Here is a 23,182-nt window from a genome sequence, read left to right as displayed (position 1 = left end):
CCAGAATTACAGGTGTGTATCACTACACCCTTTTATTTTATCTTGATTCTCCACACTGCTCACATATTTCATCTACATTTCATCTATTTACTAGTTGTTAAAAATAAATAAAAATGGAGGAACAAATAAGTAGATGAATGGATAACATCTTAATGTTTTTCTTTCCTTCCCGGCCATGCAGAAGTGCAGACTCCAATGTGGGGCTCCTCTTGAGCCACACAAACCCCCAGAACCTGCACTCCCAGGATCTACTGTTCCCCTAATCTTGACCAGCTGGTCTGTCTAGAATCCTTCCAGAGGCTGAGTTGTTGGTTTAGACTCCCACTCATCTACGTACGTGTTCTCAAAGGCTATCCTCACAGCCTCTATAGAACAAACACACATAAGCTAAGAAGGCATGAGCCGGGCTAAGGGACACGGACAAGGGAGCACACACCTGCAGCAGAAGCAGCTGGGCTGGCCTCTCAGGAATGGAAGTCATAAACTCCAGGTGTTTGGCCTGGTCAAACCCACTGGTACACAAAGTGGGGCGGAGCAGGTGCACAACAGCTTTGTAGTCACCTGCCTCGTACAGCCGCTGAATCTCCTCCAGGGACTGGCAGCGTTCCAGCGACTTTAGGTTCTTATCAATCTGCAAAAGGTCCACACATGCTGCCTTGAGAGAAAACCCCTCATGCCCTCCTAAACCTGGCTAATGCCTGCATTTATTCCATACAGATGAAGAAGACAAAATTAACTTCCCTCCACCCACCAGCCCAAAAATATTAAGACTCCTCTTTCACCAAAATGTACATGTGCCAGGTGGCATATGCCTATAATCCCTTACTTGGGAGGCTGAGGCAAGAGGATTGCCACAAGTTCAAGTTAACCTAAGCTACAAAGTGAGTTCAAGGCCAGTCTAAACTGCATAGGGAAACCTTTTCTCAAAAAGACCAAAAAAGAGAAAGAGAGAGAGAGAGAGAGAGAGAGAGAGAGACAGAGAGAAGAAGAAGAAGAAGAAGAAGAAGAAAAAGAAGAAGAAGAAGAAGAAGAAGAAGAAGAAGAAGAAGAAGAAAGGAAGGAAGGAAGGAAGGAAGGAAGAAAGAAAGAAAGAAAAAAAGAAAGAAAGAAAGGAAGAAAGAAAAAAAGAAAGAGAAAGACAGAAATTAACTGTGAATATAGCTTAGTGGCACAGGGCCTGCCTGGCAAGCATGAGGTCCTGAGTTTGATTCCCGGTGCCCAAAATATATACAGTTTTTAGTGTTTATATTAAAGCATAGGTATTTCAATCTTTAAAAAATGAACACTCAAACCTAAAAACCACTGCAGAAGCAGAGGGGTTCCAGAACAGCTTTTGCCAAAATAGACAGACAGCCTCCTAGTTATAGTTCAGCAAACCAGACTTATGGAACCACAGTGTCACTCTGCCAGAGACCAACAGACTGGGGCCAGAGGTTGGCATACATTACTGACACACAGAACTTTTTCTCCACATAGCACATGACACGGTGCATACACAAATAGCAGGGCCCCACACCTAGACATGCCCTGAAACAAACCTCAAAGTGACTAAAGGCTACTGTCTGCCAATGCAGTTGCATGACAGACGTGGCAGGGCTGAGGCTGTACAACGAGTACAGTGCCAGAGAATAAAGCCTGACGTGTATGCTGTGCACTGTTATTCCGGGCCTGGGGCCAGATCAGCACAGGTCTGCATTAGCTAACATTTCCATTCAGTTCTCCTAAGGCTGCTACCACAAAAAAATTGAAAGAGATGAGCAAAAGCCACCGCTACTGGAAGCTTCCAGCCTGCCACTCAGACAAGTTTTCCATCAGAGGAGAATGCCATCAGAGAAGGCTGGGGGCCTAGTGCGCCCTCTCCTGCCTTCCCTACAGGAGCCTTGCTCAGCACATGGACAGCTCTCTCACTCCTCTGTTGCAAGTCAGGCCTCGTCTAACGAGGCCCATTTAGAATAAACCTTTGATCAAAATAAAACAAAACATTAAAAACTCCACTCACCTCTTCTAGGGAAACAACAGAGTCATTGTGGAGGTTGGGCAGTCGGATGATAATATCCCTTTGCTCGGTTCCTGCTTCTGCCTGGATTGTGGCAGAGCTCTGGAGCATTTCTGTGCAGATGTCATAGTTCTCCAGGGCCTGCTCCATGTCTCCCTAGTCCCAAGAAATAAAAAGTCAGTATCATACGCCATAGAGATGAACTAAGATAACAGCAACAAGAAGGACAAGGGTAAAGGGGGAACTACTAGAGGAGGAGGGAGGGAGCAGGGAGGGAAAGGCATTAAAAGAAGAAACACGCTGCATTATGCACATGAACCTACTCCCCAAGATCACTGTAAAATTCATGTACATATATAAATATATATATATATATATATATATATATATATATTTTTTTTTTTTTTTTTTTTTTTTGTATTTTTGAGATAGGGTTTCACTCTACAGATCAGGCTGGCCTTGAACTCATGGCAATCCTCCTGCCTCAGCCTCCTGAGTGCTGGGATTACAGGCTTGCACCACCATACCCAGCACATTTTTTAAAAAGGAATTAAAAGAGACAGTGCAAACAAAAGAAAAAAGGAGACAGAAAGAGTGCAAATTTTTAAAAAAGGAATTAAAAGAGACAGTACAAACAAAAGAAAAAAGGAGACAGACAGAGAGAAAGAAAACTAAGGGGAAAAAGGCAGGACACTAACTGTACTGTGCAAGGTCGTTATGTTTCTGATCTGACTACACTGTGAGTGTCCGGTAGACTAGGTTTTAATTCAGTTACTTCTATATCCCCCCCAAAATGGTCATGGCCCCATACCTGAAGCTCAACATATTTTTGTTGTGTGGATGAATGAGTGATCCACACCCAAACTCTGTGAAGGGAAGCACTACTAACCCTACGTTAAGGTAAGAACACTAAAGATTCCTGAATAAGGCCAAGTATCCAGGATTAGATCCTAGGACTGACCTAATTCTAGAACTGATATTCCTTCAATGGTGTTACTGTCCTCAGACAGAAATGCTGCTGCTGAAAGCCTGGCCATCTTGGGTTCACGCTACCACATAGTACCAGATGCCATACACTGCTAGGTGTGGGCTAACAGCCAACATATCCTGGTCTTTCCAGAAGTTTTCCTAGAACTCTCACAAACTATGTGTACAATTCCCTCCTAGAAAGCTATGCTTCTTCAGTTCATCTACTTGCTTGAGCTCTCTCAGGAAACTTAAATAAAGGGTTAAGCAGGGCAATCTTGAGTAGAAGTCTATCAGAGTATCCAGAGCTCTGTGCCTTTACAGTCAAGGAGCCAGGTTTAGATTTCTGACATGCTGACAATTCAGTACCACATCCCATGCCCATGTCAAGCCCAGGGCATGGGTAGGTTCTATGCATGCATATATGCACTGACACACATGTCCTTAGAAGAACCAATTTACTATACTCCCTGTCAGCTACCAGGGCATGCTCCTCAAGTTGCTGACAATAAACCAACCTGCAGTGCCAAGAAACGAGCCTTCAGCCAGTAAACACGGACCACAAATTCCAGCCAGTCATCCTCAAACAGGTCACGCTGGGATGAAGCAAATGACAGCTGCAGGAGGTCACCCAGGCAGTGGGTCCCTGGGAAGTCAGGACCAAACCTGCCATTCACCACACCAGTGGGGCAACTCCGAGGAGACACTGAAAATTATCAGGCCAACAAGTTACCTTCATATGCAGCATCAAAATGTCCTTCTGCTCCCCATAGGTTACTCTCCACCCTCACCACATCAACCCTCAGTCTCCACGGACACCCTGAGCTCTTTGGAGCCTTAGAGCCCCTTGAATAGCAAGCAACTGAGATCAGATGAATCAGGCAGAGAAGCAGAGAACCTGGGAAGAGGGGGGAACTTTACAGACTGAACTTTGAGCACATGTGCATTCTGCCAGGAGGTAGCTGAAAAGTCAGAATGATCTAAATCATCTGAAAAATTACTGAGGAGACAAAAAGCACTGAGTAGTCACCCCAAAACTGAGATCCAGATTCCTTTAATCCTGAGTAACAGCAAAGGCAGTCAAGTAGCTCCCTCTGGGGAATCAGCTACTATTAACCACTTGAGTGAGTATCCAAGAAATTTCTCTAGGATCTTGGAACTTGCCTGAGATTCTAACAAACCAACTTGGGAAATATAGCTGCTACAGACATTAAGTCCAAAATACATGTCTCAGTGCTTCTGATTTAGCTTCCTCCAGCCTGACAGAGTTACAACATTACTTCACCACAGAACACAAAGCCACCTACCTGCAGAGCTTCTGCCTTTGGTTAGCAGCCACTGGTCCAGCTGGAGCTCCATGCAGGAAAGAGACATCAGCATCATGTCCTATGGGACAGGCGTGGGAAAAGTCAGGCACAAAGTTATAGAGATTTGCCAAAGCACTGGGGGAGAAAAGATATACTAAAATTTACATTTTAATAAAGCATTATTCTTCCTTCTATCTACTGTCCATTTCATAAGTGATAATCAGTAGATACTTGCAGGACATGAAAAGAGGCACATGGATCTGCAGCAGGATAAGACTTGGGAGGGGGAGGAGACCCGCCCTCAGAATCCTGAGAAACCATCCCATGTGAAAGGCAGCCCTGTCACTTGCCATGTGCCAGGCCAGATGCTACATCCACACTGCAGCGCTCCCAGCGTGGGAGTGTATCATGCACAGGACCCTCGAGGAAGCTGAGCCTCCGTGATAAGGAGGCAACTGCTAGAAGGCAAAAGTAGGAAACGATCTCCTGGTTTGCCTGGCAACCAAAGCCTTGGCTCCTGCTACTCCACCTTGTCCCCAGTGCAAGCAGGGCTGAGTGGAAAGAACTACCAGGAAGCACAACTATAACATGACTCACAGCCATAAAGACCACCTGACAGGCCATGATAGCTTCCCATGCTCCCACCTCCACACCTGGATTCCATCTCCAGTAGGAGGAAGGACCTAAGCATCATGTGTTTCCTTGAGCTCTGGGAAACAGCTCACAAAGGAGCCTGGGAGGCAAAGCGCTGACGCCCCACTTCTCCATCCTTAAACACCCTAATTAACCTCTGCAGTTCTGTATTCCAACCTATTTAAAAAAAGATGAGTAACATTCTCACACCTTCAACACAGCTAAATGCTCCCTTCCCTAAGCCTCTCCTAGAAAACTCTTAACCATCTTGATGAATAACACTAGAAGCCCATCCCATGATTTGCATCTCTCACATCCACATCCACCTTACCCCTATTCAACACTGCCAGCATCGAACACTGTCACACAGCTTGCATCAGCTTCCATGGGCCCCTGCATCCACTATCACCCTGCAGTACATTCTCCACTCAACCACTAAGGGTTTTTCTGGGCACAAACCAAGTCCTACTCCTCCTGCTTCAAACCCTTCAGTGTTCTACATTCCAGACTCATAAGTAGATGCAGCAAGGGGGCGAAATAATCAGCCTGACGACATGAAAGATCCCTGTCACTATTCCCTGGGCCCACACCGACGCTGGCTTAAGAGAGGCTCCCAACCTTGATGTGCTTGTTGCTGCAGTCTCTCAGCAATGGGTTGGGCAGGCTGGTGCTGTGCCTCCTCCAGCTATGGTAGACGCTGAGCACAACCTCTGCCAGGCCCGGTGGCCACCTCAGCAGGAACTTGTTGCCCATTCCCTTCAGGTAGCGCATCATCAGCTCCAGGATGCCCCCGTTGGTCAAGTTTTCCAGTAGGAATTTGTGCACATCCTGCTTCTCTGCCCAGGGAGGGAAAACAACCTGACTTGGATAAAATTGACTTCGCTTCCTGGTCACCTGCTCTCTTTGGAAGAGGAGACTCGGGTTTCTTCCTCCACCATTCAGTTCAGATAATCACTGCAGTGTTAAGGTCATACTGCCAGAATTCAGTACCTAAGATTGCCATGTCTACAGTGGATATTAAAATGGCCGTCTCTGTGCTGCCACGTGCCCCGAATGAGATCATGCACGCAAAACACAAAGCACAGCATCTAATGCACAAGGCACACCAAACATTGGTGGTCATATACATTCCACTTGGAAAGCCACACCTCTTAATTCAGCCTGAAACAGACAGCCTTCAGGTTGCACAGCAAGAATGAGCCTGTCCACCTCAGCAGACCCAGCTGATACAGGGCTTAGGCCAAAGGCAAATCCAGGCAGCTTCTTGACCAACATTTAAAAAATATGCCGGACTCTTTGTTCCTAAACAAAGCCCAGGCAGGTTACATGATCATGGGAAAAATTATTCCCAACAGTGACTGATCACACCACTGATTCCTACCAGATTCCATGAATGTGGCTGAGTCAAATGACAGTCGATGAGGCCCCACGCTCGAGAAGTTTTCTAATTTGGCTTCTGACTGGACTTCGTAGTTATTAAAGGGATCATCTTCCTCCTCAGGGTCCAGCTTTCTTAACCTGATGGAATATACCAAAGTCACCAAAGCCATACTATCCGTTTTTTTGTGTGTGTGGTACTGAGGATTGAATCTAGGGGCTTGCACACATTAGGCAACCCCTCTACCACTGAGCTACATCCCAGTAATGTCTATTTTTTGAGACAGAGTCTTGCTAAGTTGCCCAGGGTGGTCTCAAATTTGGTTTTTTGTTTTGTTTTGTTTTGTTTTGGTACCGGGGATCGAACTCACAACTGCAGGCTTGCAAGGCAGGCACTTATGCTGCTGAGCTAAATCCCCAGTCCTATGGTCTCAAATTTGTAATCCTCCTGCCTTAGCCTCCCAAGTAACTGGGTCATAGGTATGTACCACGCCTGGCCTCGTTACCTACCACGCCATCTGAATTTTCCCCAGTACAGAAACTAAATCTAAGCCAGGATGAAGGAGATGAAAATAGGTGGGTAGAAGGATCTAGTCCAGGGCTCTGGGAGGATCTGCCTCTCTTGAGGGCTTCATGAGCTGGCATCTGGTCTGTACCACCATTCATTCCCATATCACGCCCTACATGCAGATCATGCTTGCAGAAAGCTTACCTTCTAATGCGGGACACAGACAGTAAGCGGTACACAAACATAACCCAAGGACCCACTACAACAAAGTGCCTGAAACAGAATCACAAGGGCCCTGCCTTAAAGAGTAGAAGCAGAGGAGTGTTACTAGGCTGGTATCAGAGCAGAAGGGCTGGCCATGCAAAGAAGCTAAAAAGAAAAATTTAAAAAGCTGTTTCCAGAAGAGTACCACACATGTTCTAGGATCTCAGAGAAGCCCAGCAAACATGGAGAAAATGGGTAGAGAGAAACAGTGTGAGGAACTCATCAGGTCTCTCTAAGCTTAGTCCCTACATGATTCCTCACGAAACATCAGGCCTGGCCCAGCCACTGGACATGGGAGGCGTCTCCCAAAAGGTACCATAGTTTCAAACTCCACCCAAGTTTGACCACCCTTGTGGATTTTCCTCAGTCCAGCAGTACAAACACTCAGGCACTTGTAAATTCCTTCACTTTCTTGCGTATACTCTCACTAAAGATTTTATTAGGCAAGTTATCACATTATTCTTGCCTGAGTATCTGAAGATGCAAACACTAAAATTTTTACAAGAAACCAAATAAAGTAGAAACTATTTCACATAAAGGGGGCCAGGGGAATAAAACCTTAGGATAGGAAAGCACGGCTAAGGGAAAGATGGGGTCACTCAACCATGATCATCCTGTAGCTCTCCTTCCAAGAGGGAACCTTCTCCTGATACCACGCCTCAGTAGAATTCATCAGAAGACATGGTGTCCTCACCATGATCCTGTATCAAATGCCTACTGAGAATAACTTTTTTCCTATGCATTTAACCTTCCCCACCAAAAGGTAAAAAATTAGGACTGTAAAACAGATTTATAATTCTCCTAAAGCTTCTGACTCTTAGTCCAAACTTCGATAGAGTCACCACTGAAACAAACTGTTACAGGACAGGATGCTAGCTGAAGACTGCTGGCTACCATGAAGCGAGCAGTTTCTGGCACACACTGCCACCATGATGTGCTGTCTTGTCACAGCCCAAAAGTGACATGGCCAAGAAATCATGGACTGAAACATCTGAAAATGTAAACCAAAGTAAATCTTTTTTTGGGGGGACAGTCTCACTAAATTGCCCATGTGAGCCTCAAACTTGGAATCATCCTGTCTCACCCTCCCAAGTAACTGGGACTACATGTATGTACCTTCATGCCTGGCAAATTCTCTTTTTAAGCTGATCTTCTTAAGTATTTTGTCACGACAATGAAAAGCTAACAAAAGTATGCTGCCTCTAGCTCCATGGGCCCAAAAGACAAACAAGTAACAGTGCAAGCTTTCAGGAAGTTCAGAATCAGGGAGAGGTCAGAAAAATACAAGATTCCAATCTAGTGAGATCAGCACTTTGGATAGCTGCGCAGGTCTTAAGTGAAAACAAGGGAGATGCCCTGAGGAGAGTGGAATGAGAAACGCTACTGGAGGGGCAGGCTGACAGTCTGCAGACTGGCTTATTTTTGCAAATTAGAAAGTGTACACAGTACCTGGATGGCAAGAACTTTACCAGAAGCTCCTGAAAGTCCACTTTCTCTTCTTTTTTGCATTTGGTGTTTCGAACACGGGCAGACCTTCGCTTTGCTGTCTCTCCACATTCTTCTGAAATTTTCTTCCGTTTCACCCCTTTCTTGGATTTATCTCCCCCAGAAACATCACCTTAACAAAGAGCACAAATTAAAATCTTACAAGGTGGCAGGGGTGACAAAATGTACCACCAGACACATCAGTCTTCCTTTATATTCAGCACTGAATCTTTCTGACATTCAAAAATCTTTCTTCAGTAACAAAGCCCTGAATACATTAAGTTTAAACCACTTAATTCTCACACCATTTCTGAGCTGACAAGGCCCACATGCCGGTCTCCAAACACCCTCTTCCCCATACTCACTGGCTGAAAGAGCCTCTGGAACTCAAGTCAACGTGCCTGGAATGGGCGGAACAGTGTTACTGGCCCTATCCACATAATGATATGAAAAGAGCAAGGTAACTATTACCTTGGAAGCAGAGAAATGTTACAAGTGATTTAAAAATTAGAAATAACCAAGCATTTGTTAATTCACAAATCTGTTCATCTGACAATCTTTCTGGCAATGACAGACATCAAGATGTAAAAACTCTTGTCAAGATTTTTAACAACTCCAGTGACAACAAAAAGCAACACATAAGTACAAAACTGTACTACCACACCTCGTGGTGACTCTACCGACGTATGTTTTCTGAAGTCAAAGAACTCAGAATGCAAACAGGAAACAAAAGGGACCTACCAGTACCCATATCACACGGACAACAGACTCTTAACACCATGACTGAACGGCCAGACTGGCAGGGAGTGTCAATAAGCAAGGAGCTGCATGCATGGGTATCCCGCCCTCCCCACAAAGGCTTCAGTGCTGAAGTGCTGGTTCTGCAGGCAGGCTAACAGTTTCCTCTACAGGGCTAGCTGCTTCCACTTTCACTTAGGCCGTAAGGATGAGCACAACTCATTTCCCTGGAAAAGCCAGGTTCTCCCAATTTCTTGCCCTACTTGGCTCATTAAATGGGATCTCTCCAAAACCAGCTCCAAAAAGGGCTGCTCACCCATAGCAGCACCTGTGTCCAGTAGGCCAGGACTATGAAGTGGGAAGCTGGCTGCAGCGACAGGGGCATATGGAAGCACAGGCTCAGCCACAGCTATGGTGGGGTTGGCACTGACGGGGCTTGGCTGGATCACACTGACAGGTGTCACCACCATGGAGGATGCTGGCAGATGGTTGGGGTCCTGGTACTCAGAGAGGTCAATTCTTTTGCCAAGGCTGGGCCGTGGAGTCTCACAGGTGGTGAGGTGGTTGTACATGGCCAGCAAGCTCTCTCCAAGGCACTTCCACCTGCAAAGAAAGAGCCACCACACCTGGTCGGCACTGTGTCACAGGGGCCAATTGGCCTGTAGAGAGACAACACAGCTGTCCCAGAGCTGCAACCTCCATGGACATAGGGAAGGTAGACCTTTTGTCATTCCTGTAACTGACAAAATTGACATCTGAAGATGACACAGCCTGAGCCAGAGGAGGAGCAGAGGCCTGGCATCTCCCTACCCTCACCCGGTCAGAGGTCCACAGTGTTCCATTTTGTTATCATGATGACTGCATGCTGCTTTCCCTGTCGTCAGGGAATAGTGTGCTATGTCCCCAGGGCCACCCAGCTAATAACAGCAGGAGTGCCAGGGCTGGCTGCAGCTGTGTCCCATCTGGGAGAGGAGCTCCAGACCAGTTTGACAATGCCTCTGTGCGTGTGCATGGGGGAGGTAACAGAATGCTGATATCAAGGCATTCTATTTTTGTGAATTTTTATTTATTTATACATGTTTATGGTACATAATGATCATACTCATGAGAAACGGTACTTGTACATAATATATCAGTTCTTTTTTCAGCCACTTGCCTTCCTCCTGCCCTCCTCCTATCTCCTGGTCCCTTCCCATTTGTAAAAGGTCTCCTTCCTATTGCTGTATCTATCTTTTATTTTGCTCTTTACTTACAGAAGAGAAACCATGGGGTACTCAGCCCTATAGGTCTGATTTATTTCACTTAACATTGTGGGCTGAAGGTGCATCCCTCTTCCTACAAATGACTCAAACTTACCCTTCTTTATGGCAGGGCTGTGCTCCATCATGTATAAAGACCATAGTTTCTTTATCCACTCATCTGTTGATGGACACACAAGTTTTTTTCAAGATTTAACTATTATGAACTGTGCTGCTATAAATAGTGGTGAATATGCATGTACCACTGTAACAGGATGCCTTTAACTCTTTTAAGAAAATACTTAGAAAGAGAACACTGGGTTGAGTAGAATTTCTAGTTCTAGTGTTTTCAAGAATCTCCATACTCTGTAGGCTAAAAAAAAAAAAAAAAAAAAAAAACAATCTCCATACTGATTCCCATAGTGGTTGTACTAGCTTACATTTCCATCAGCAATGTAGAAGGGTTCCTTTCTCCACCCCCACCCCTGACTCACTAGTATTTGTTGTTGCTTTATTTCTTGATGACAACCATTCTTCCTGGAGTGAGATGGAATCTCAGTGTTACATTCATTTGCATTTCAGATGACCATTTTTTGATTGGGTCTTTTATTTTGGGTGGTCTAATTTTTTTGAGTCCTTTATACGTTGTAGCTATTAGTCCTCTGTCTGAGGAATGGCTGGCAAACTTTTTTTCCCATTCTGTAGGTTGCCTCTTCACTGTTTTTAATTTTTTTTTTTTTTTTAAACCAGTGATCAAGCTCATGACCAGATGCTTGCAAGGCAGGCACTTATGCCACTGAGCTAAATTCCCAGCCCCCTATTTTGTTTAATTTTAAGGAGAATAAAACCAATCAAAACAAAACAATGAAAGCTATACAGGACTTCAAAACAAGACCAGAGTCTCCCTACGCAGTTCAGGCTGGTCTTAAACTATGTACCCAGGTGGCCTTGAATGCCCAGTGATTCCCTTGCCTTAGTCTCCCAAGGGCTGAGATTACAGCATGCACCACCACGCCTGGTCTCTTCAATCTTTTGGCTGTTCCCTTTGCTGTCCAGGAGCTTTTTAATTTTATATGATTCTATTTATTGACGCCCGATGTTATTTCTTATGCAACTCGAGTTCTGTTCAGAAAGTTCTTGCCTGTGCCTATGTCTCCAAAAGTTCTATTTTATCTTCCAGCAGAACAAGTGTTTTAACATAGATCTTTGATTCACATTGATTTTAGTTTAGCACACAATATACACAGGGCTAGATTCAATCTTCTGTTATGTGAATTCCTGTTTTCCTGGTACCACTTATGAAACACCTATCTTTCCTCCATTGTATGTTTTGGGCCCCTTTGTCAAAGATCAGATAGATAAATGTCAAGGCACACTAAATGTATTTATTTTTTTTAATGATAGCAAGGTTTATTTGAAAAAGTAAAAGTGAAGAGAAGAATAAGCCTGCCAAGTGCAAGGTTGTGAGTTTGATCCTAGTACAAAAAAAAAAAAAAAAGTGAGAAGAAACTGGCTCTGTAGACCAAATGGGGGCCTAGTAAAAGAAGCAGGGTGCACTATCATGCAGAACGCCACAGTAACAAGCTCTTCATGGCATCTGTGTCCTTTCATTTCAACCAAATCACAAGAACGTCTACACACAACAGGCAGAAGGCATACTAAATTTAAAGATTCAAGATTCATTTTAGGTATGGTGGTGTGCATCTGTAATCCCAGAACTTGGAAGGCTGAGGCAGGAGGATTGCCATGAGTTCCATTCCATTCCAGCCTAAGCTACATAATGAGTTTAAGACCAGTTTAAACAGCTTAGCAAGACCCTGTCCCAAAAAACATAAATGAAAACAGATTCAGTCTCAGAAATCTTAAAGCCAATCTTAATGCCAGAGCTAAATTACCCCAACTCCAGTGGGCTACACATCACAAGGCACCCCACATGGTTCTAAGAGAAAGCACAGATATGACAGCCAAGGAAGCCCACACCTAGGACTAACCAGGTTTCCTGGTACCCTTCTGGCAAGTCCTTGACAAACCTGTTTTCTTTTCCCATTTGGTTAGGGAAGACTGTAAAGGTACCTTATAGGAACGTGGCGGGTGGCTGGGGTCAACAATGGCAAGAGCAAAAGCAATGCGGATTATGCAAGCCTGAGCCCAAGGGACTTCTTAGGGGGCCCCCAACAAATAGTACACGTGCCCTGCCTTCTGGCCACAGTGCACCCAGCCCGCCCCCCCAGCACCAGCCCAGAGTCAGGCCTGGGGTTTCTCCCCCGGTGCGGGGCAGAGTCCCACATCAGGACCCACCAGCCACCCAGCTTTCCCCAGAGTCACGTAGCCACCTACGTGAAGAAGGGGATGGGCTGCACCAGTTTCAGGTCCGGCTCCTTCTCCCGCACAAGCAGTGCTTGCCTCTTCTTTCGCAGCTCCAGGGCCTCGTCTACAATGGCTTTGCTCTCAGCTGCACTCACTGACACATCATGAATCGACAGGTCACTGCAAATGTGTAAAACAGAGAGAAAGAAACTACAATGCTGTAAACTATAGCCAAGGCTAAAATTACTGTCAGGGATGCACTTAAGTTAATAACCTTTAATCTGTACTGATTCTCCCTGCATATAAAATAACCACTTGAGGCTGGCTTCAAATGGGCAGTAATTAGCACTCTTAATATCCACATTCAGTGGAAGTGACTAACACACATTGCTCCTTCCACAAATTCACAACTGAGCAGGGAAAGGGTTTTCATATGCATTAACAGTATCACTGAAAAGCCAAAGAAAATAAAAGTGTGCTAGCATTTATAGAAAGTTTTAAAAGAATTTATCCCTATACCCACCCCAACAAAAGGTCATTAGATACACCAAGCTCACCAAAATCAAGTGTCTCCCCAAAATAGGGCAGGGCCTTTGAGGCTTCAGATCCCTCACCCCCATAGTCATACTCTGCTTGAGGAGACACAGTAACATCTGCCCTCCTGCACAGATTGTCCCGATGCCTCCCAGCAAGTGCCCCACACAGCTACTCCTTTCGGGACTAACTTGTGTCTAATGTGCTTGTCATCGCCACTGAAGTTAGTTCTCTCAGAAGAGATGTAGACACAGGCATAAACTCTACAGGAACAACCACTAACCCCCAACAGATGAGTTTCAGGAGCCAAGGAACCTAGAGGAGTTAGCTTGGCTGAAGGGTGAAGAGGACAATTAGAGCTCAGAAAGCTACAGAGGCAACACCTGGGCATTGGAAAGTGGAGGAGCAGCCATGGCAAGACAAGTGGAAGGATGGGAACATGGCAGGACAGTTTAGCACACAGTGGGAGGCCAGGTGAGGAGAGAGGATGGGGCACATAGGGCAGGAGCCTGGAATCCACCAAGATCAGGGGCAGTTCTAACAAAAGGAGCCTGGGAAGGAAAAGCAGGAGGTAAGAACAGAGAACCATGGGACCTGGCTACAAAGGACCTCTTGAGGAATGCAGTTGCGGTGGGATTTGTCCTGGAGGCAAAGCAGGAGCAACACGAGATCACAGGCAAGTTCAGAACACTGAGCTTGGGCAGCACTGGGAGTAAAACTAGGCAGGGGAAAAGGAGGCAGGGCGGGCAGTACCTTGACACAGCACCAGTCACTAGCGTCTAGGGAAGAGCTAGCAAACACTGACAGCTGCCAGGGCAGTGGGGAAAGAGCAGCGACTGTGCTTAGCCTCAGCTTGAGGAAGAATTACTGAGATCAGGCATACTTGAGAGCAGAGAGTAACAAGGCAGGTGGAGGCAAGCTCAATGGAAGAGGCACCAGAGCAAACAGAGGAAGTGTGCAGTTGGGAGGCTCCACCTGCTGGGAGGTCAGACCATGAGAGGAGAATCAGGCACTCTTGACATTCACCCACCAGGTGGGACAAGCAGAATTTACCATTTAAGGAACATTCGGAGTGAGTCCTTCCGGAGACAAGGCTGCTCCTCAAAGATCTTCTCCTTAAGAACCAGGCCTTTGCTGTACCGGCAATCCTTCTCCAGGGCTTTGCAGATGAAGTACAGACACGCTGGCAGTAGAAGAAACAGTTTAGACCTTCTAAGACTGCACTGTGCAATCAGAAATGCATGGTGACAACAATGGGATATCACTTTAACCAATCCAACCAGGAAAGACTTCTCAGACTGTAGGACCTAAAGTAGGTAGGGCACTACAGACACTGCCAGCAGAGAATAAAATTTATAATCTTTGCTGGAGGACCTCAAATCAGCAACCCCCCTTACAGGAATTACAGCAGAAGTCTACAGGGCTCACGACTATCAGCATCAGCTATTGACTAACTGGAAAATATCCTTCAGAAAAATCTGAGAAATACTCTATTCTACCACGGAGAGCCGGTTAAGTGAAATTTGGCCATTCCACACACTGGGTTGTCAAGTGGGTGGTTACTGACCAGGGAGCAGTGGCCACAGTAGCACTGGGCTGAGGGAGGGGACAAAACAAGTGAATCCACATGTATATTTAAAACTGCTTGCCTTTATTTTTGTTTACCATATTTTTCAATTTTTCTTCTTTCTCTTTTTAAAAACCGGTCTTACAACTATTGCCTATCATTTAAGATACGTACATCATTCATGTTCATGTAACACAGAGTCTTCTCAAGCCATTAATCTGGAAAGCCTGAGCAAATTCTGGATCCTCCAGAAGTGAAAACAGTAATAGGTAAACTAATGAATGGATAAAAATTGGAAGCACAGACTCGGGAAACTACAATGAGAGCTATGAAAACCTTTAATACTTACAAGTGGAAGTAGCCCCTGGCAACCAGTATCACTGTTGTCTCCAGAAACTGTGCTGCAAGCTCTCACCAGTGAACACACTGGGAAATGGCACAGCGCAAGAGAGCACCAGCTCCACTCTGCCTGGGCACTGGGATTATCATGGTGCCCTACTCCTCAATTTAAACGTAAGTCACTCCTATCAAAAATAAGCAGAAAGCCGAGCATGGTGGCTCACACCTGTAATCCCAGCACTCAGGAGGCTGAGGCCGGAGGATGGTTGCGAGTTTGAGAGCAGCCGAGGCTACAAAGTGAGCCCAAGACCAGCCCGAACTGCACAGCGAGAACCTGTCTCAAAAAAAAAAAAAAAAAAAGCAGAAAAAGAAGGCACAGGGGATTAGGAACAAACCAAGAAGCAAAAAAGTGGAGATCTAGGCATAGAAGCCTTGGAAAAGAAGGAAGTGATACACTCCTGGCATACTTTTTCAGGAGCTAGGAGGCCTGCTCATGACAGTCAGCAGGGGCCACACCCCCAAGGCATGCAAAGGCTGCATAATCTGTGCATAGGAAAAGGTCTGCACTGTTCCAGCATGAGCCAAAGCCACAGAGGGAGCAGCCTGATAGACAGCAAAGGGTGCCTGCCTCAGGTAAAAAGACACGGTTCCTTTGGGACCCAGTGGGACGTGAAGGATAGCCATCAGCAACTTCCAGAGAGAAAACCAGGGAGGCACGAAGCTTCAGACCATGCTGCTTTTCAGCAGGCATGCTAGCTGTATATGCTTACTGTTCCATACAGGAAGGCCTACGAAGACTCAAAGGAACAAGAGGAGGTCAGCAGGCCTTAACCCAACAGTACCCTGCTACCCTATCATTGAGAATCCATTTAACACGCTTTCACTTTTAGTTTAAATTAATATAAAATCTATTCAGGACTCCTTCACTGATGAAAGTATCAGTTCAAGCCCTGTAACAGTTAATTTTATGTGTGCATCTGACTGGACCACAAGGTGTCCAGATTTTGGTCAGACATTATTTTGGGTGTTTTCAGGACAGAATTAAAATTTAAAACAGTAGATGGAGTAAAGCAGGTTGCCCTCCCTAATGTAGAGGGGACTCAATTAATCAGTTGAGGGCCTGAATAGAACAAAAACCTGACCTGCCTTTGAGTAAGAGTTATTCCTACCTGACTGCCTTTGAACTGGGACGATGATCTTTTTTTGCCTTCTCACCAGAACACCACCAGTCTCCTAATTCTCAGGCCTTTGGACTGGAATGGAACTGTAATATTGCTTTCCTGGGTCTCCAATTCACTAACTCATTCTGTAATCTGTGAACTTGTCAGCTTCCATGAATGTATGAACCAATTCTTTGTAAGAAGCCTCAGATTTCTATACATGTGTATATATCTAACTATCTGTTTTTCTAGAGAACATGTACACAGTCCCCCAAGCCTGCTTTTCCCACAATGCCTGATGGTTACCGAGCATAAATCCTACAATGAGGAGGACTGCAAAGAAGTAAACAGCTGGCTACAGAAGGAAGACTGAGCCTGACAATGGTATTCACCTGGGGAAGAACTCCAAGAAAAGATTACACACCTCTGGAATAAGAACTTGATAGAGTCAAATTGTCGCCTCACAGAACTTTCATATTCTTTTAGTAGTCAAAACTGGGCAACCTACTGAACAAATACATATGTCCACCAAAGGATTTACACAAAAACATTTGTAGCAGCATTATGCCTAAGAATCCAGATCTGGAAAAAACTCAAATGTCCTTGCACAGAATGGTTAAGCTGTGTAAATGCACGTAATAGACTACAAAGCAAGAAAGGAAACCTAGTAATGGATGTACCCTACATGGGTACACTCAGCAACAGAATGACAAGCAGAGAGCACCAAGATGAGAAAGTACATGCCTTCTGACTCCACTTGAGGAAGCTCAAGAACAGGGCAAGCTGGTCTCCGGTAACAAAAAAGAGAGATTAGTAATGAGTAGACCCAAGTAGCCTGCGTCTGGGACGTAGCAAATGTTTTACATCTTGGACTGTTTTTCAGATATATAAACTGATGGCTCTCATTGTACACTTTGTTGCATGTTTTTTATTTTATTCTGTTTTGTTTTTTTTTTTTTTTTTGTGGTACCGGGGATCAAATTCACAAGCTTGCGCTTGCCAGGCAGGCGCTGACACCGCTGAGCCAAACCCCTGACCCTTTGTTGCGTGTTTTGCCTCAATTAGAGAAGTTTTTTTTTTTTGGTTTGTTTTTTTTTTGTCTTTTTCCTTTTTATCGGTACCAGGGATCGAACTCATGACTGACTGCTTGCAAGGCAGGCGCTTATGCCGCTGAGCTAAATCCCCAGCCCCAATTAGAGAAGTTTTAAAGTGGTTCTGGAGAACAAGAACTGGAGGTTGGAAGGAAGAGCGGGGCTTTGCACTCCTCAACATCATCCATTTAGTGGCTACATATCTTTTAAAAAGAAATGGGAAAAAAGCTTCCTAGCTTTCACAATTGAGAAATGTTTGCTTAAACCACCCAGTCTATCATACTTTGCTACAGTTATAGATCTAAAACAAGTTGGTACTAAGAAGGGGGATGCTACAAATAACTATGAATGTATAAACAGTTTAAAACTAGGTAATAAATAGAAGATAAAGAGTTTTGAGGTGTATACAAGAAAAAGCCAATATTGCCACGAAGGTGATTCTGATGAAGGCTCAGAAAAAAAATATATAGAAAGCTTCTATTTTCTTAAAATAACAATTTACAGAATATTGGTAGAAATATGGATGCTAAAGGCAATACTGCTGAAGGTCAGGTGGAAATGAGGAAGATGTTATTGGATGGTAAAGAAAAAAATTATCCTTATTATAAAGTAGCAGAGTACTTGGCTGAATTGTATTTGTTGTAGTGTTTTGTGGAGTGTAGACCTGTGAGCAATGAAATTAGTTATTTAGCTAAGAAAACTCCTAAGCAAAGTGTTATGAAATTGGATACTGAGCTAGGGAGATTTCTAAGCAAAACGCTGAAGATGTGGCATGATTTCTCCTGACGGCTGACAGCTGGCCCTCTATACGCACAGGTTGTGCATTGCCAGATTCATTCAACAAACTGAAAATATCTGGGGAAAAGTTGTGTCTGTACAGAACATGTACAGCTTTCTCACCCTTATTCCCTAAAAAGTAGTCTAACAATAATTTATCCTTGTGTTTGGTACTGTAAATAAACAAGAGATGATTTAAAGACAAAACAAAAAAGATGTAAAAGAGGAACAAGAAGGAATGTAAGGTACAAGAGAGATTACCAAGGACTTGAGAAGGGCGCCAGGGCAGGGAGCTAGGGGGTGGGGGAAAGCTAGAAGACAGGTAGATGTATTGCATCAATGCATGACATATGAGGTACGGAAAGATCACAGTGACCTACACTGATTTGTGCAATCAATATGTGTTAAGCATTATAATAACAAAACCAACAAATGGGTTGTGTAGAAAAATGTATAGGAGGAGTATAATATAAATGGGTTTTATGCAAATATTAGGCCAATTTATATAAGGGGCTCCAGCACCTGCAGATATTGGTATCCTTTCCTGGGAAGCAGTCCCTTGTGGATGCCAAGGAATGACGATTTAGTAAAATAGAAGACAGACATAAACTGAAGAAGGAATTGTTAAGCAAAAAGAAATTAGGAGTTAAAGACATGGAAAATTCTTAGCCTATCTATACTGAGAAAGCTGGTCCTGAAAAGAGCGTCAGGGTGTGGCGGACCGACTATTCCATAACAAGATTAAAATGAGTGGGAACTATAAATTTAATCAGCAGAAGCTAAGAATAAAGATGGGATTTTAACAGCAGAAACACTACCAGTTGGTACTCAAGGGAACAGAAGAAAAAGGAGGGAATGAAGAAAGGCTATAAATACATGCTTTCCTTCACAGACAGGAAGGAAAGACCCAAAAAACTATTCCAAGGTCATCAGAGCTGCCACTCCTACCACAGAATCAGGAGGCAAGAGCCAGTTCTTTAAAGGGCCTCTCCAGTTGGCCCTGGCTATCTAGACTAATATTTCAGAGGAAAGGCCCTCTCAAATCAAAAAGAGGGGCCACCTCGCTGAGCTGTGAGAATGACACCGTCACACCAATGAGCCTGAAGGGCTGGGCAACAGGCCTAGTAAAATTATTCCTAAATTGTACTATTTAAAAGAAATTGCCTTGATAAGTTTTGGGCTTTAGTGGGATGTGACTATCCCTTCCTTCTTTTGTATTCCTCCTACTTGGAAATATCAGGCTATGTCTATCCCATGAAAGCACATAACTTAGCTGGCACAACAGACCCACAGATGGAGAGGAATTCTGCTTCTGGATTAATTATATCTTTGGTCTCAATCATATACAAGTTAGAAATTTAGAAAAGACTCTGGACATAAGATCTGATGCTAAGATGAGCTAAGACTTTAAGGGCTGCCAGGACAGAATTAGTGAATTTTGCATATGAAAAGGACATAAATCTCATGTCCTAGGCAGACGTGACCTAGAGTAGAAGTAGAACACTATGGACCGAAGGTATCTCTGTAAAATTTTTACACTGAAGCCCTAATCTCCAATGTGATGATATTTGGAGGTAGGGCCTTTGCAAAGTAAGTAGACTTAGATGAGGTCTACAGTGCACTCTCTCTCTGTGTCAGAGAGGATACAGCAAGAATGTGGCCCTCTGAATATCAAGGAGAGGGCTGATGCCAGACACCAAATCTGCTAGCACCTTGATCTCAGACTTTCCAGTCTCCAGAACTATGAGAAAGAAGTTTTGTAGCTTACGCTATTCAGCCTATGGTATTATGTTATACAGCCCAAACTGACTAAGACACAAAAGATGGGATAATATAGAGATAAAATGAGATAGGCAAAAGAGAAAATCGTTCTCAGTTACATGCTTTTTATGACAAATCATCTGATAAATCAAGAAAGACAAGCAGAATAAAGCAAAGATACAGAAACATTTCCATTCTCTCTGATGGTCTGGCTCAAGGCCCGTCAGGGTTAGCTGGATATGGTGGTTGATGCCTATAATTCCAGCATTTGGGAGGCTGAGGCAGCAGCATCACCATAAATTCAAGGCCAACCTGGGCTACCTAAGTGAATTCAAAGTCAGCCTGCACTACATAGTGAAACCTTGTCCCAGAAAAACAAAACAAAAAAAGCCTGTCAGTGTCAACTTTAGTTCCAAGCTTACCCAAGCGACTCTCCCTCCTCTATCCCACAAGAACACAGGCACATGGAAAAAAACATTAAGTCAGACTCACTTGTATAATCACTAAGGGTGTACAGGACAGTGATGAGGTTGTCCAAGCAGGGCCAGTGGTCAGGATTGCACTGTAGCCCTTCCTCAAAGGCATGGCGAGCCAGGGGGAGCCGGATAAGCCTCAGGGCCACGTGTCCAATTTTATACCAGAGGTTGACATCCGTGGAGTCCAGCATCACTGCCTGGGAGCAGCACAACAGAACACACACACATATACTCAGTTAGAGCTCTTGCTGATCAGACTCCCACAGGGACAAAAGGGGAACAGCACTGGCCAAGCCACTCCAACAACCCAGAGAAATGTCAAATTGGCATAACTGCCTTATAAATAACAAAGTCAGCTCATCTTTCCTAGAGGCACATGTCTCTAACAGAGAAATGACACATAAATAGTTCCATGAACCAATTTATTTAACTCTACATATTTTGTTATAATGCCACTATAAACATTTGTATTCCTTACATATTTAATAGGTAAAAGAAGTGAAAGCAATAGAATAAAAGGAAATTATGGAAACCAGGCATAGCAGCACACGCCTGTAATCCTAGCACTCAGGAGGCTAATGCGGGAGAATTGCCGCAAGTTCAAGGCCAGCCTGGGCTATATAGTGAGTTCAAGGGCAGCTTGGACTGCTTAGTGAGACCCTGTCTCAAAAAAAGAAGAAAAAAGGAAAGGAAATACAGTGTCTTGGTATAAATCTAGAAAGGTTACATGCTTTTGAAAGTCCTTTGTTCACATCCTTGTTCCAACACTGATTAGCACAATGATCCCAAGCCTCTGTTCTCTCATCACTAACATAAAGATAAACACACCTTTCTTGCAAAGCGGCCTAAGCATGCATGGAAAGCATTTAACACAGCGCCTGGCACCTTAGAGATGCCCACTAGACAGTGATGGTATTATAGAAATAATGGCAGCACTATTAGACTGATTCAAGAATTGGGCTGCCTACATACTTGTAACCATACCAACTCACTAATTTTTCACAACTATCCTGCCCTATTATTCCCACTACAGTGATGTAGATCTGGGGGTGCCTCCCGTCACACAGGCACTGGGTGGCAGGGGAAGAATTCACACACAGGCCTCTGTACCCCCACCCCTGCTCTCCAGGCCTGCTCCTCACTGTTACCACCCACAGGCTGGGGCTGCAGACACCACAAGTTGGTGACCACTGCTACAAACTTTTCTGTTTAGACCTCAACCATATTTCCCCAACTGAGAACTTTCAAAACAGAGGGAGCTGAACACCGACCAAAACCCCACCTCCAGGTAGAACTCCATGGCTGTCTCCAGATCCTCTCGCTGAGCTGCCAGCTGGGCCAGGTTCTTATATGTGGAGTATTTCAGTATCAGTCCAGGGTGTTTCAATCCCTCCTTCTCATCACCAGATGAAACTGCCTGTGAGCAAAACAAACATGCTCAGAGGTGACACCTTGGCCCTAAAACCTCAGGAAGCAGTCAGCAAAATACTTGGCTTCTGGGCTGGCCTCTGCCATGAGCCCTTGAGCCATTCCAGAGCCAGCCTCCATGAAAAAATTAAAGCATTGCGTATGTCCTTAGAAGACCCTTCCAGCAACAATCACACAGAAAGAAAGACCAGACCACCATGGGTGGTTTTCAGGAGTCTACGCATCAGCAGTGTCAGCAAAAGCCTTCCTTACCCACCATTACCAGCACACTTGTGGGCTCAGGCATGGATGGTGCCACTTAGAGCGTTAGCAACCCAGCCCAGCCAGAGGCTCCCCGCTGCAGGACTGAAGACTGAGGACAAAGTGTGAGAAGTCTTCCTGGAGGCAGCAAGCAGACTTGGAGTTTCAACTCAGAGGCCCCCAGATTAGGTATCAAGAAGCTGAGTTCCCAACTCTATAACTCCTCACAAGATCATACAAAAATTACTTTAATAGTATCTCAGTGACCTCTGCCACAGGACAATAACTCCTAACCTGAAATCAAAAGTAACATAAACTGAAAAGAGCATAAGGATTATAAACATGATTATAAAAAGTTACAGATTCCAGGACCCACTCTACCATGGGTTGACAAGGAAGACTCACCCTGAAACATTTCCAGCACCTGCCTCAATTTATATGCAAATTTTTCCCCTCTCTGGGCCCTCACCACTCCCTACCAATCCATATGTGGCAGGTCACAATTCCCAAGCCTCTAATTCCATGACAATATAACCACCAACCAAAAATCTTGGCAAGCTATACAATTAGGAATAAAAGAAAATGCTTTTGAGTGAAAGAACAGGGGATTCCTGCAGACAATTAGAACTCAGTAAGCATTCTGGCCTTACCTCATGGGAGACAGAAAACATCCTGGGGTGGGCTTTGGGACATAAACCCCTGGGTCTGCAGGGGGCTCTGCTCAAGTGAAAGGTTGTGTGGACCAGAAGAATGACCACGGAGCCTGTCTGCTTCCTTAATGTACATTATCTGTGTCTGTGCAGCTGAAAACAAAAATCTTTCCTCCTAAGGAAACATACACCTTCCTCAGTCAATTTCAGGTGAAGACCAACTTCCAAACCTCCAGATGACATCTCCATGACTTAGCCAGCTTGGGCCTAACATCCACACCCCTAGCACAGTCTCCACGATGGGACCAGTTCAGCCCTGCTTGCTTCTGCTGCTGCCAGT

The 23,182-nt window shown here is 44.7% G+C and overlaps 1 protein-coding gene across 4 annotated transcripts in view; it reads right to left on the bottom strand.

The window, feature by feature from the left end:
- Positions 1-23,182, bottom strand: part of Cabin1 (calcineurin binding protein 1) — a 153,438-nt gene that overhangs the window by 109,772 nt on the left and 20,484 nt on the right. For 2 of the 4 annotated variants that reach the window (XM_063225858.1, XM_063225856.1), the window contains exons 5-16: positions 21,807-21,941; positions 20,541-20,721; positions 14,407-14,536; positions 12,850-12,999; positions 9,591-9,877; positions 8,501-8,669; positions 6,284-6,420; positions 5,521-5,738; positions 4,270-4,348; positions 3,481-3,668; positions 2,000-2,152; positions 437-631 (exon numbers count right to left, since the gene is read on the bottom strand). In XM_063225858.1, the coding sequence (XP_063081928.1) occupies positions 437-631; positions 2,000-2,152; positions 3,481-3,668; positions 4,270-4,348; positions 5,521-5,738; positions 6,284-6,420; positions 8,501-8,669; positions 9,591-9,877; positions 12,850-12,999; positions 14,407-14,536; positions 20,541-20,721; positions 21,807-21,941 (2,022 nt within the window). Of the gene's footprint in view, positions 1-436; positions 632-1,999; positions 2,153-3,480; positions 3,669-4,269; positions 4,349-5,520; positions 5,739-6,283; positions 6,421-8,500; positions 8,670-9,590; positions 9,878-12,849; positions 13,000-14,406; positions 14,537-20,540; positions 20,722-21,795; positions 21,942-23,182 lie in introns of those variants that run through there. The other 2 variants (XM_063225860.1, XM_063225859.1) reach the window with 2 other exon arrangements.

Source organism: Cavia porcellus, unplaced genomic scaffold, assembly GCF_034190915.1.
Source record: "Cavia porcellus strain 051 isolate PalLab524CR breed Dunkin Hartley unplaced genomic scaffold, mCavPor4.1 scaffold_16, whole genome shotgun sequence".
NCBI lineage: Eukaryota > Metazoa > Chordata > Mammalia > Rodentia > Caviidae > Cavia > Cavia porcellus.
Note: the sequence above shows the minus strand (reverse complement) of the source record. Positions and strands in the feature narration are given on the sequence as shown.